Here is a 12751-nt window from a genome sequence, read left to right on the forward strand (position 1 = left end):
TTGTTTTGGTACTGGGGATTGAACTCAGGACCTTGCACTTTCGAGGCAGACAACTGGCACCACTGAGCTAAATCCTCAGCCCCAAAGATTTAATCATTTTAAAAGAAAAATAAGTGAAAAAATGGGTGGAATTTTCAGAACCTAGGCAAAGACCAGTTGGAACTCTCTAGCTCCATACTGTAACCTTAGCTCTCAGTGTCTTCCCAAGGGATGATATGATGTGAGCACTTCTTAATCCAGAATCTGTGTGTGATGGAGCTAACAACGGACCCCTCATTTGTGAGGAAACCCGACACAATATTGTCACATGCCCTGTATCTCTCTTCCTTTCCCTACTTCCTCCTCCCCACCACAACCATGCTGAAATTCTGCTCAGGTCATTCCATATACAGAAATTTCATCTGTATTTATTGTTGTGTTGCGATAAATGTTGGTGATACCTCTGGGGGATTAGAAGCATTTTTAGTCAAAGGGCTCTATCTCTGCATGCCATGGCTGCATGGCCATGTGGTCCTAGTGGATCCCATCTTAGTACTAATTCCTTCTTGGAACACTGATTTTTTTTTTTTTTTTTTTTTTTTTTTTTTGGTACCGGGGATTGAACTCTGGACCTTGCGCCTGAGAGGGAGGCAGTGGAACTACTCAGCTAAACCCCGGCCTGAACACGGATTAATTTTGAAAAAAGTTCAAAGGCCATCCCTTACCCCTATAGTCTACTGTGTTCTGATCTTTCTGATTCTTATCTTGGTGTCTAAGACATTTCTGTAAGTTCAATTGCTTTTTTAATTGGGTAAAAGGTCATATCTAGAGAGTTCTAGTCAAGAGTTTACTTAAGCTAGGACTTGTAGTATTGGACTTCTCTCTCAGACTTTCAATCCCATGCCTTTGAAGGTTCTGTAGCACACAGGTTCAACAAAATGGTTGTGGCCTCTCAGGTGCAGGGTGTTTACAAACTCAAGAGGTCCTTAGATGACCAGCCTTTCCAATGACCTTCCTGGAATCTCAAAATGCCACTTGTTGATGACTTTCACTTATTGAAGAACAAGCTTTTTTTTTCCAGTTGTTTGTGTGTAAGTCAGTCCAAAGGCAATGATTTGGTGACTTGAGGCCTGACTCACTCTCAGCTGTAACTTCTACTCCTGGTCCTCAGCCTCTATTGCAGTCAGATACGTCTCCCTGTACGTTGAACATTTCTGCCCTTGCCTTACACCATTGACCCTGGTTAACGACTTCCTATTTTGTCTTGTCCTGTTTGAATTATGCTTTCCTGATCCCCATTCTTCTTCTGATTTCCTGTAGCTATAATGCCAACATCACTTGCTTATCATTTTCTCCATACTATCTTGTGCTCTTGGTCATATTTTCAAACATATTTCTCATCTTGACAACTAGAGTATAGACTCCTCAGAGACAAAGGTGGTGATCTTATTTTTCACAGCATATGTCACAGTGCTTTTTTTCCCCTTTCTTTCTTTTTTGTTTTTTGAGACAGGGTCTTGCTATGTAGTTCAGGCTGGCCTCCAACTGCCTCAGCCTTCCAAGTGCTGGGATTACAGGCATGCACCACCACACCCAGATTCACGTGTTTTTTTGCTTATCATAAGCACCCAATAAATACCTTTTCATTGTTGAAGAGTAAGCCATTTTTGCTACTACCAGTTATTTTATTTTTCCCAAACCTTGTCTACGTTTAATCTCATGATGGAATTATAGAAACTGTATATATACTATACATAATATTATTATAGTATCTATAATACTAATAGATTATATATACTATATATAATAATATAATATATAGTATATATATACAGTATATATAATTTATATATATAAATTTTTTTGGTCCATACTATACAGGATAAAACTCTTGAGTACATTTACAATTACAAAACTTTAGAGACCAAGAAATGAATCACAAGCAGATTTACAGGTTCATGAGAGAAAGTCTTTATTTTAACAGAATTTTGCTGCAACACAGGGGCATTAGTACATTGGCAGGGACCCTCCTATACTAAGCCCTGTAATTATTTATTTATTTTGCTACCAGGGATCGAACTCAGGGCCTTGTTCTTGCCAGGCAGGCGCAGAGCCACTGAGCTACACCCTCAGCCCCTGTAATTAAATTTTTTTTTTTTTTTGGTACCAGGGATTGAACTTGGGTCCTTGCGCTTGCAAGGCAGGCGGTGGAACCACTGAGCTAAATCTCCGGCCCTGTAATTAAATTTTTTAAAAAAGCAGAGTTACCTGTAGAATTAATGCAAATACAAAAGAACATCATTTGGAATAAAGGAAGTACTTTGTAGAAAACATTTGGCCTAAGGAGCACCTCCTGTCACCACCCCTCCTTGGCCATTTGAGCCAGGCTAGGTAGGACATCTATGCAAAGGTACAGATGATGTGGAGCACTGAATGGGTTTGTGTTTTTATTTCCTCCTAGGTGCGGTCGCTCACCTGTCTACCGCTCCCGGGAAATGGCAGCTCGTGCCTTGGTCCCACTTGTTATGATAGACCAGGTTCCCAGTACTATCCGAACCCTGTTGACCACACTCCCCAACTGCACTGACCAGTGTTTCCGGCAAAACCATATTCACGGGACCCTTCTCCAGGTATGTAAGGTTATTACTTTGTATGCTTTTTTTCATCTCAAACATGACCACAGTATTGCACTGTGATTATGGCAGATTATCTTTTGCATTAATCCCTGTGTTTTCTGCAACATACTTTTCCATAGTAAGTGTGCCTACAGACCACTTTCTGTCCAGGGTGAAGTTTGAGCCTTCCACGAGGGTAGCTTCCCCAGGAGGAGGGGAAAGAAGACTGGTCAGAGAGAGTTCCCCCACAGTACAGAGCCACAGTATATGGAAATCTGTGGAAATCACAAACCTTTCTTTCCTGTTTTCTCTATAGTTTGGAAAAAACATTTATTTTGAATAAATATACAAATTAATTTGTTAACATAAAGAAAAGACTTAAGTACAATGAATAATGAGAAAAGGACTTCTTACTGAAACTGTCCTATATAAACCCTAACTTAGGGACTGGTGGTGTTGGCGAAATCTTCAGTTCACATGCTGTTGGTCCCACATGGAATGGTCCATGGAGTGGGGCTGGATATAGGTTTGAAATGTCTGGCCTGCGATTTAGCTCAGTGGAGCTGACACCTGCCTCACAAGCACAAGGACCTGAGTTCAATCCCTAGTACCAAAAAAAAAAGAAAAAAAAAGAAATGTTTGGTCATTTTCCTGGTTTATGAGAAGGGTTGAGAGTTGGCCTTGTACCTGTTGCAAGTGCGAGGTCCACATTGCCGACACAGGAGGCAGCATGCAGAGGAGTCCCAGTATAGACCTTGAGCTGGCCTGCCAGTGTGAAATCTACCCTTCACTACCTGTGCATCTGTGTCTTCCTTTTTGAAATTAGGGTAACAGTGAGTGGTGTATCTTTCAGCTGTACGTGGTGGCACACCCATGTAATCCCAGCACTTGGGAGGCTGAGGCAGGAGGATCACCATGAGTTTGAGGCCAGCCTGAACTGTATTGAGACCCTGTCTCAAAACAAAATAAACAAAAAGCGGGCCAGGGATTTAGCTCAGTGGTTCTGCTGCCTGCCTCGCAAGCGCAAGGTCCCTAGTTCGATCCCCGGTACCAGAAAAATAAATAAATAACAAAACAAACAAAAAGTGATATATACTTCATAGAGATTATAAGAAAACTAAATAAATTAATGTATATAGAGTGCTTAGAACAGAACCTGGTACAGAGTATAAGATATAATGATTATTATCATAATTTTAATGAGCTTATTCTGTAATGAAAACTAGTATTTTTAGTAACTAATTTCCCATAGGTGAGAATGCAAGATGAACTCATCTTCTTGCCTTCCTTCTTGGCTCTTTTATATAGCCAACAACTAGTTACTGAGTGCCTACTGCATGCTACTGTTCACAGTCAGAACAGGGAATCCTTGCCAAGGAGGAGACAAGAATTAAAAAAATGACCAGAGGGCTGGGTATTTAGCTCAGTGGTTTCACCACCTGCTTCACAAGCTCAAGGACCTGAGTTCGATCCCTGGTACCAAAAAAAAAAAAAAATGACCAGAAAATCACATTATAATGCGCTAAGTACTAGCTGGGCACATAGCAGAACCACCTGACTTGTCTTGGGAAAATCATGCCTGCACCAGGAGAAATTAGCCACACAAAGTGAAGGAATCTCCTTTGCAGAGGGAACATCATAGAGAAAGGCTCTGGGTGGGTGAGAAATCAGCCCATCTGTAAGCCGCAAGTTTGGGTAGGTTTGAAGTTCTAGGCTGATGGTTTTCAAATTGGTCTCGAGACTTCATTACACTCTTGAAAGTTTTTGACGATCCCAAGGAGATTTTGCCTATCAATATTTAATGAGAAAATAAAATTAAAAATACATGAAAACTCAGGGACCCACAAGCACATACTCCGTTAGTCATCAGAGTGAGAGCAGCTCACATCCCTTGCTGCCTCTGGCAAACTGCTGTATATCATGAAAGAATGAAAGTGAAGGAAGAAATTAAGATCTTAGCATCATTTTGAAAGTAGTTTGATCTTGTGGACCTCCTAAACAGTTAGTCACAGAATACCCGCAGGGGCTCCAGACTGTACTTTTTAAATTTATTTTAGTGCTGGGGATTCAACCCTGGGCCTTCTCACTGATCTATATGCTCAGCCTTTTTTATTTTGAAATGGTCTTGCTAAGCTTCTAAGTTGCCTGGGCTAGGTTCAAACCTATGATCTCCTACCTTAGCCTCCCAGAGTGCTGGGATTATAGGTCTGTGCCATCACCCCTAGTGTCTACACTGCACTTTGGGATCATCTGCTTTGTGTTATGTGCAGTATGGGTGCTCCCTACTTATTTCTTATTGTGAACCCTTAAACTCTCATCTCTCGTGTGGTCTGGCTTTATCCTTATGATGAAGAGGGGGTGGATAATTATGCTTACAGAGATGCTTCACAGAGGCCCAGAGACCTTAGAGAAGTTAGGTCTCTTGGGCCTGTCAGACTCCTGCTGCTTTGAAGGAAAGGGGCTGGTGACAATGAGAGATGCTGAACAGGCTTTTCAAAGTATGCGCTGCAGTGGAGTTAGAATGAAAGCCTAGATTGTCAAAGTGGTCTCCCCTCAGAGTGTCTTTGTTGACAGTCCATTCTTGCATGAACTTTGTGGGAAGTAGTGTGGTTGGAATTGCTTCTCCCCTCTTTCACCGGTTGTATATTCATACAGCTGCCCAGTCGCGCCCCATTACCACCACTACCGCCGCCACTGCCGCCACTGACAGCCTGGCTGCATTTCACTAGCCTGCCCAGCAGTCACACATACATAATCTTTTCTGTCTCTGGGCTGCCTGTGATATTCTCAGATTGACTTTGTCTGCATATGGTGAAACTCTGTGGAAAGGCAAATATCCCTCCTCAGCACTGGGTTGTGTGGTGGTTGCTGTCTTTCCTAAATGTTGGTGACATGAAGGGCTTGTTGGAAAAAATGCCAACAGTGTGGATGTCAGATATTGTATTTCTGTTGTCAAACACACGCCTGCCTTTATCAAGGTTGTTTTCCCTGGTTGGAAAAAGGAAGCCAAAGGCATGTGCAAAATCTTCCTGTCATGTTCGTTTGAGTGTCACATCTGTGTTAGAAGGGCTTTGTTTCACCCTGTGGTTCTTTGTGCAGAAAGCATAAGGGGTTAAATTGGGAGGCTCTTTTTCTCTTTCCTTTTTACAGCTTGTAGATTTCCTCTCAACATAAAACTACCTTTGAAACCAGGAAAGGTCTGTACCTGGGAAAGAGATATTAGGGATTGAAAGGAATGATAATCTCCATGGGACCTTCTGAGCCAGCTAAGTAAATATAAAATTGTTATTTTTTTCAAAAGCAGGAAATCATTTTGTAATCAGAAAACAAATTCTTTCACAGAACATTTTCTTGAATTACACATTTTGACTTCTTTGAAAATGTTTACATAAATATATCAAAACTCAGAGTGTTTCTATAGTATACCTTTAAAAACAAGAAATATGCTGATCTCTGAATTTTCTGAGACTATAGAAGAAAGACTCAAATTATAGTACTTGCAAAAACAGAACATGTGGGATTCATTTCTTAATCGTTTTCAGAACCAGAGGTTCATAATTGCAATGTTAAAATGGATGGAAATAACACACATTAGAAAAGGTGAGATTATGCAGCAGGTTCATAAAAGCCAAGGGTAAATGACATTAAATCTCAATAAAGGCCAGATAAGAGCTATGGACATTACCTCATTTTGGAGCAACACTGGCAGGGCTGCCCTGACTTCTAAGTAGAATTAACTGTCTGTTTTTATTGCCAAGATTCTTCATGTTGGAGACTTAACATTCTTATTAGATTACTTATCACTCCTGAGAAATCATATTGGAGTGCAGAAAGTTCTCTTGTATTCAAGAAGAGTTTGGCCAACAGTCATGGAAGAAAAATTTATCCTGATCCTTGTGTATTTAACTCATATTTTGGTGTTTCATGTAGAAATGTATGCCATTTGAGGAAAGAGTTTGAATTTTGAATTTGTTCATTTTCTGGCTCTTTTGAGTTTTTTTTTTAATTTACTGATGCTATAAATATATAAAAGGTGAGCCTTGCTCTTTCTGCAATTATTTGGGTGAAATGGTTCTTTCTCTTTGCTGTGCTGGGGACTGAACCCAGAGCCCTGTCCATGCTAGGAAAGTGCTCTGCCACTGTGCTACATATCCTCAGCATGGGTAAAGTGGGGTACACAGCGAGATAAACAAGCTTATGGTAGGCCGGGGATTTAGCTCAGTGGTTTTGCCACCTGCTCCGCAAGCGCAAAGACCCAAGTTCGATCCCCGGTACCAAAAAAAAAAAGAAAAGAACAAGCTTATGGTAAAAGAGACAAACCACATTTGTATTTATTTGAATATTCTAGGCAGAAGTATTCTTTTCTTTTCAGTTAATCCCAATAATCCCATCAGTGCCACATACTCCTTTTTCTTCTAATGCTGGTACTATATGTTTTCAGTTTTTATTAGCAGAATATGTTAAACACCTTAATTCTTTTATTTTCCTTCCCAATTTGGAGCCTTGATTTCTGCATTTTGAGAATTCTGAGCCAAAAACATTTTACTTTTTTCTGTCTGTGGAGATGAGTGGCAATAAAATATTAGCCAGGGTTTGACTTCAGAATGTTTACAGTAAGAAGAATAAAATTAACATTTTAAGTACCTTCTGCCTTCCATGGAATCGCATATGTGATTTCATTCATATTCTTTCATTCACAGACCTACAAGGTAGTACAGGTGTCAGTATTTTCTGTGTCTTTAATGAATGAGGTAAGCCTGAGAGAATGACTTGTGTAAAGTCACAGAGTAGTGTAGTCATTGACAGAGATAAGATATTAGAAGGCCTGTGTTCTTTTTTGCTTTAGGATGTACTACCTCTTTGATCATTGATGAGAATAACAACTTTTTATGGCTAGGGAAATTAAACCAATAATTCATCTCCACTCTGGTTTTGTCCCTTGTCACTTGATTGTTCCTCAATCTAGTGTGATATGATACTTCAAATTTGGAAACAAATTTAGTCCATTAGTGTCATAGAGATGGACAGGAGTTACTGAAATCCAGAGATGCTACAACTTGGAAGAAATTTTGTACCCTCTAGTTTTTCCCTCCATTTGTCTGTCATCATTTCTCTTTGGTCTTCCATTTAAGACTCTTTTAAAGTTCTTACTTCTGGTGAGGGGAGCTGTGGATTGGAATCCAAATGACACCTCAGTGACCAAGAAGCATGGCATAACAGAAATGAAAAAGATGCAAAAGCTAAAACAGCCAAGCAGGATTTTAGATGTAAAAGGAGACTGAAACTGAGGTTGTTTCTGCTTTAGTATAGAATATGCTGATATGTTCTGTGTGAGGGCTAGAGTCAGGATCCTTACATGGGTGGGAACAGTAATGCCAAGCTGGCACGGATAGTGTGAGGACCAAAATAGAGGAAGATCCTGGTATTACCTTTGTGGAAACAAAGCAGAAACCTAGAAGGAAGTAAAGATAAACCAATTTGGCCAACTAATGGTGGGATACAATCACTGATCAAGCAAGGATGGACCATCCATCCCTATAGACACAAGCAAGAGAAGCAAATAAAAAATTCAGTGATAGAGGTAGCCTTAAAAATAAACTCCTCTGGAGTTTCATAAATAAGGCAACAAATACATGTTTATAAAAAAGATCTTTTTACTAATATTATTGAATCAGTACTTGTGATTAAATATAATTTAAGAGGATTCTTTGGATCTTTAAAAAGGGTAACCATGGGCCGGGGATTTAGCTCAGTGGTTCCACCACCTACTTTGCAAGCGGAAGGTCCCAAGTTTGATCCCCGGTACCAAAAAAAAAGGTAACCATAGAAGATATCTTATGCTTTTAAGAATTTTAATTTTTTATATTTCTTAACAGTCTGGAATTGTGACACAATGTAAAATGCTCAAACTATCCAGAAATGGAATATTACTTGATGAATTCCATTTGGTGACCTAAGATGCTGGCCAATGTCCATTGTTGTTTATTTTGTATCCAGAAAATATAATTTCAGAATGGAAAATCAAAAACAAAAGCATGCAATTAGGCTGATGTAAGTTATAAATGGATTGCTTGTCAATGCGCTTTTTTTCTGGAATGAGCAGTAATTTAATGAAAATGCTCATTCTTTTCACTAGTAGTCAGATTCTCTATTCCTTTTTAAGGACTTGTGTTAATGTGAAATGAGAAAAATCTAAGTTGCTAGGAAGTTTCCTAGTCCAAGAAGGGCCAAGGCAGAGTTTCCTCAGTAGCGTGACTATAGATGTGCCAAGGTATTTATTGATTCCTTTAGTTCTCAGGGAACTTGAATGTGGCCTTAGAGGCTGGAGACCCTGGGCAGTTACCTGCAGGGAGCAGCAGCATCCCTTTTATCCCAGAGTGCCAAAGAAAGATTATTTTCTATGTGTCCCTAGATGCAAAAAGGATTGAGAAGCACTGGGTTCTTTTTTTTTTTTTTCTTAAATTCTTTTATTGGTACATTGTACATATACAACACAATTACATTTCTCATTGGGAATTGTACCTTTACATAATGCATCTTGGTTCTTATTTTTTTCCCATTCCTAGCCCTCCCTTCCCTATTTACAAAGACTTTATTTCCATTTTTTCCATTTCTCATCATTTTTCCTTTCCCTTCTTTCCTTTCCCCTGCCCCTCCCACTACCCCTACCCCTTTGGACCTTTTCTTCCTGTTTTGCATTATCGATTATTCATTCTAATCATTGGTACATTTTAGGTATACAATATAATGACATTCATCATTGGAAATTTACACCTTTACATAGTCTCTCTTGGTTCTTATTTTTCACCCTTGCCCAGCCCTCCCTTCAACCCCTCCATTCCTCCCTATTTACAAAGATTTTGTTCCTATTTTTCCATTTTCTCATATTAATCCCATTCCCTTCTATCCTTTCCCCTATCCCTCCCACTTCCTTCCCCTTTGCCCCTTTTCTTCCTATTTCACATTACCTATTATACATTTTAGTCCTTATTTACACTTTCAGTTTCTCAAACCAGAGAAACTATTTGGTATTTATACATGTTGTCCTATTTATTTCACTTAAGAGTATCGCCTCAATGTGCATCCACTTAGCTGTAAATGTCTCTAATTTCTCATTTTTTATGGTTGAGTAGTACTCCATTTTATAAAAAAACCACATTTTCTTTCCCCAGTCTCCAGTTGATGGGCATTTGGGCTGTTTCCAAGTTTTAGCTATCACAAACGGTGCTGCTATGAACATGGGCACACATATATCACTGTGGTATGATTCTTTTAATTCTTTGGGGAAGATCCCCAGCAGTGGAATAGCGGGGTCAAATGGGACTTCCAGTCCTAGTGCTTTGAGGTATCTCCATACTGATTTCCACAGTGGTCGCACTAGTCTACACTCCCACCAGCAGTGGAGCAGGGTTCCTCTTTCCCCACAGCCCCGCCAGCATTTGTTATTGGTTGATTTCATGATAGCAGCCATTCTTTCTGGAGTGAAGTGGAATCTCAGTGTTGTTTTCATTTGCATCTCTTGAATGACCAGTGATGTTGAACATTTTTTCGTGTATTTATTTGCTATTTCTGCTTCTTTGTGTGAGAAATGTCTGTTCATTTCAGATGCCCATTTTCAGATTGGGTCTTTAAATTTGGGAGGTTTGATCTTTTTAAGTTCTTTATAGATTCGAGATAGTAGACCTTTGTCTGAGGAATAGCAGGTGAAGATTTTTTCCCACATTGTGGGTGGTCTCTTCACACTGCTGGTGGTTTCTCTTGCTGTGCAGACGCCTTTTAATAAGAAGAGATCCCATTTGTTGATTGTTTGTGCTAGTTCATGGGCAACTGAGGTTTTGTTCATAAAATCTTTTCCTACACCGATGTCTTCAAGGGTTCTTCCTAACCTCTGTTCCAACTGGTTCAGAGTTTCTATTTTAATATTTAGATCTTTAATCCATTTTGATTTTAGTTTAGTGCACGGTGAGAGATACAGGTCTAGTTTTAATCTTTGGCAAGTTGAAGCCCAGTTTTTCCAGCACCATTTATTAAAGAGGCTATCTTTCCTCCAGTGAGGGTGTTTGGCTCCTTTTTCAAAGATGAGATGGCTGAGTGTGTCTGGCGTTGTTTCTGCATCTTCTAATCTGTTCCACTGGTCCTCAAGTCTGTTTCTTTGCCAGTACCATGGTGTTTTTATCACAGTAGCTTTGTAGTATAGTTGCAGGTTGGAGATTGTGATACCCCCTACCATGTCTCTGTTACCTAGAATTGCTTTTGCTATTCTGGGTCTCTTCTTGTTCCAAATGAATTTTTGGATTGTTTTCTCAAGGTCCATGAAGTATGCTGCTGGGATCTCAATTGGAATTGCATTAAATCTATATATCAGTTTTGGAAGTATGGCCATTTTCACTATATTAATCCTTCCTACCCATGAGCAGGGGATGTCTGTCCATTTTCTGATATCATCTTCAATCTCTCTTTTCAGAGTGCCATAGTTTTTAGAGAAGAGGTCTTTGATTTCTTTCGTTAGGTTGATTCCTAGGTATTTCAGTTTTTTGGATGCTATTGTGAAAGGAATTATTTGCCCTATTTCTCTCTCAGTGAGTCTGTCATTGGTGTAGAGGAAAGCTATTGATTTTTGTGTATTGACCTTGTAACCAGCTACTTGACTGAATTTGGTTATTAAGTCTAGAAGACTTTTGGTGGCGTTCTTGGGGTCTTCTATATAGAGTATTAAGTCATCTGCAAATAATGACAATTTGACTTCTTCATTTCCTATCTTTATTCCTTTTATTTCTTTCTCTTGTCTAATTGCCATGGCTAATGTTTCCAGAACTATATTGAACAAGAGTGGTGATAGTGGACATCCTTGTCTTGTTCCTGATTTGAGTGTGAAGGATTTCAGTTTTTGACCATTTAGTATGATATTGGCTGTTGGTTTTTCATAGATGGCTTCTATCAGTTTGAGGTAGAGACCATCTATTCCAATTTTTTGTAGGGTTTTTATCATAAATGCATGTTGGATTTTGTCAAATGCTTTTTCTGCGTCTATGGAGATAATCATATGGTTTTTGTCCTTGGCTCTATTGATATAGTGTATTACATTGATTGATTTTCGTATATTGAACCATCCCTGCATCCCTGGGATGAATCCCACTTGATCAGGGTGTATGATCTTCTTGATGATCTTCTGCATTCTGTTTGCCATTATCTTATTAAGGATTTTTGCATCTATGTTCATTAGTGAGATTGGCCTATAGTTCTCTTTTCCAATTGGGTCTTTCTCTGCTTTGGGGATCAAGGTGATGCTTGCTTCCAGGAATGAATTTGGGAGTATTGCTTCCCTTTCCATTTCATTGAAGAGTTTAAAGAGTAGTGGCAGCAGTTCCTCTCTAAATGTCTTGTAGAATTCAGCAGTGAAGCCATCAGGGCCTGGGCTTTTCTTAGTTGATAAGTTTTTAATTACATTTTCAATTTCATTGGTTGATATTGGGTTGTTCAGAATTTTTAGGTATTCTTTGTTCAACCTTGGTAATTCATATGTATCTAGGAATCTGTCCATTTCTTCTGTGTTGTCCATCTTATTGGCGTATAGGTTCTGGAAGTAGGTATTGATTATCCTCTGGATTTCTGCTGGGTCTGTTGTCATTTCACCCTTTTCATTCCCAATTGCATGGATTTGGGCCTTTTCTTTCCTTTTTCTGACAAGGTTGGCTAAAGGTTTGTGAATTTTGTTGATTCTTTCGAAGAACCAACTCTTGGCTTCATTGATTTTTTGTATCGTTCTCTTAGTCTCCATTGCATTGATTTCTCCTCTGATCTTTATAATTTCCTCCCTTGTATGAGCTCTGGGGATGTCCTGTTCTTCTTTTTCTAGAAGCTCGAGGTTCAGCATCAGGTTGTTTAATTGGGCTCATTCTGTTTTCCTAATATGCATATTCACTACTATGAATTTCCCTTGTAAGACTGCTTTCATTGTATCCCATAGATTCTGATATGTTGTATTGTCATTGTCATTTAATTGAAGGAACTGATTTCTTCTTTAATTTCCTCTGTGACCCATTGGTTATTCAGAAGTGTGTTGTTCAATTTCCACCTGTTTATGAAATTTTTAGAGTTTCTTTTGCTATGGATCTCCAATTTCATTGCACTATGGTCTGATAATATACAGGGGATAA

At 39.2% G+C, this 12751-nt stretch overlaps 1 protein-coding gene across 2 annotated transcripts in view; it reads left to right on the plus strand.

Annotated features, from left to right (window-relative positions):
* The window catches only part of LOC147826996 (tRNA (32-2'-O)-methyltransferase regulator THADA-like), a 191415-nt gene that overhangs the window by 32624 nt on the left and 146040 nt on the right, over positions 1-12751 (plus strand). The window contains exon 2 of one of the 2 annotated variants that reach the window (XM_087216443.1): positions 2441-2609. In XM_087216443.1, coding sequence (XP_087072569.1) covers positions 2441-2609 — 169 coding nt within the window. Of the gene's footprint in view, positions 1-2440; positions 2610-12751 lie in introns of those variants that run through there. The other variant, XM_087216445.1, reaches the window with a different exon arrangement.

This window comes from Heterocephalus glaber, unplaced genomic scaffold (assembly GCF_053883595.1).
Source record: "Heterocephalus glaber isolate CG9 unplaced genomic scaffold, H.glaber_assembly_v1.0 deba00001457, whole genome shotgun sequence".
Taxonomy (NCBI): Eukaryota; Metazoa; Chordata; class Mammalia; order Rodentia; family Bathyergidae; genus Heterocephalus; species Heterocephalus glaber.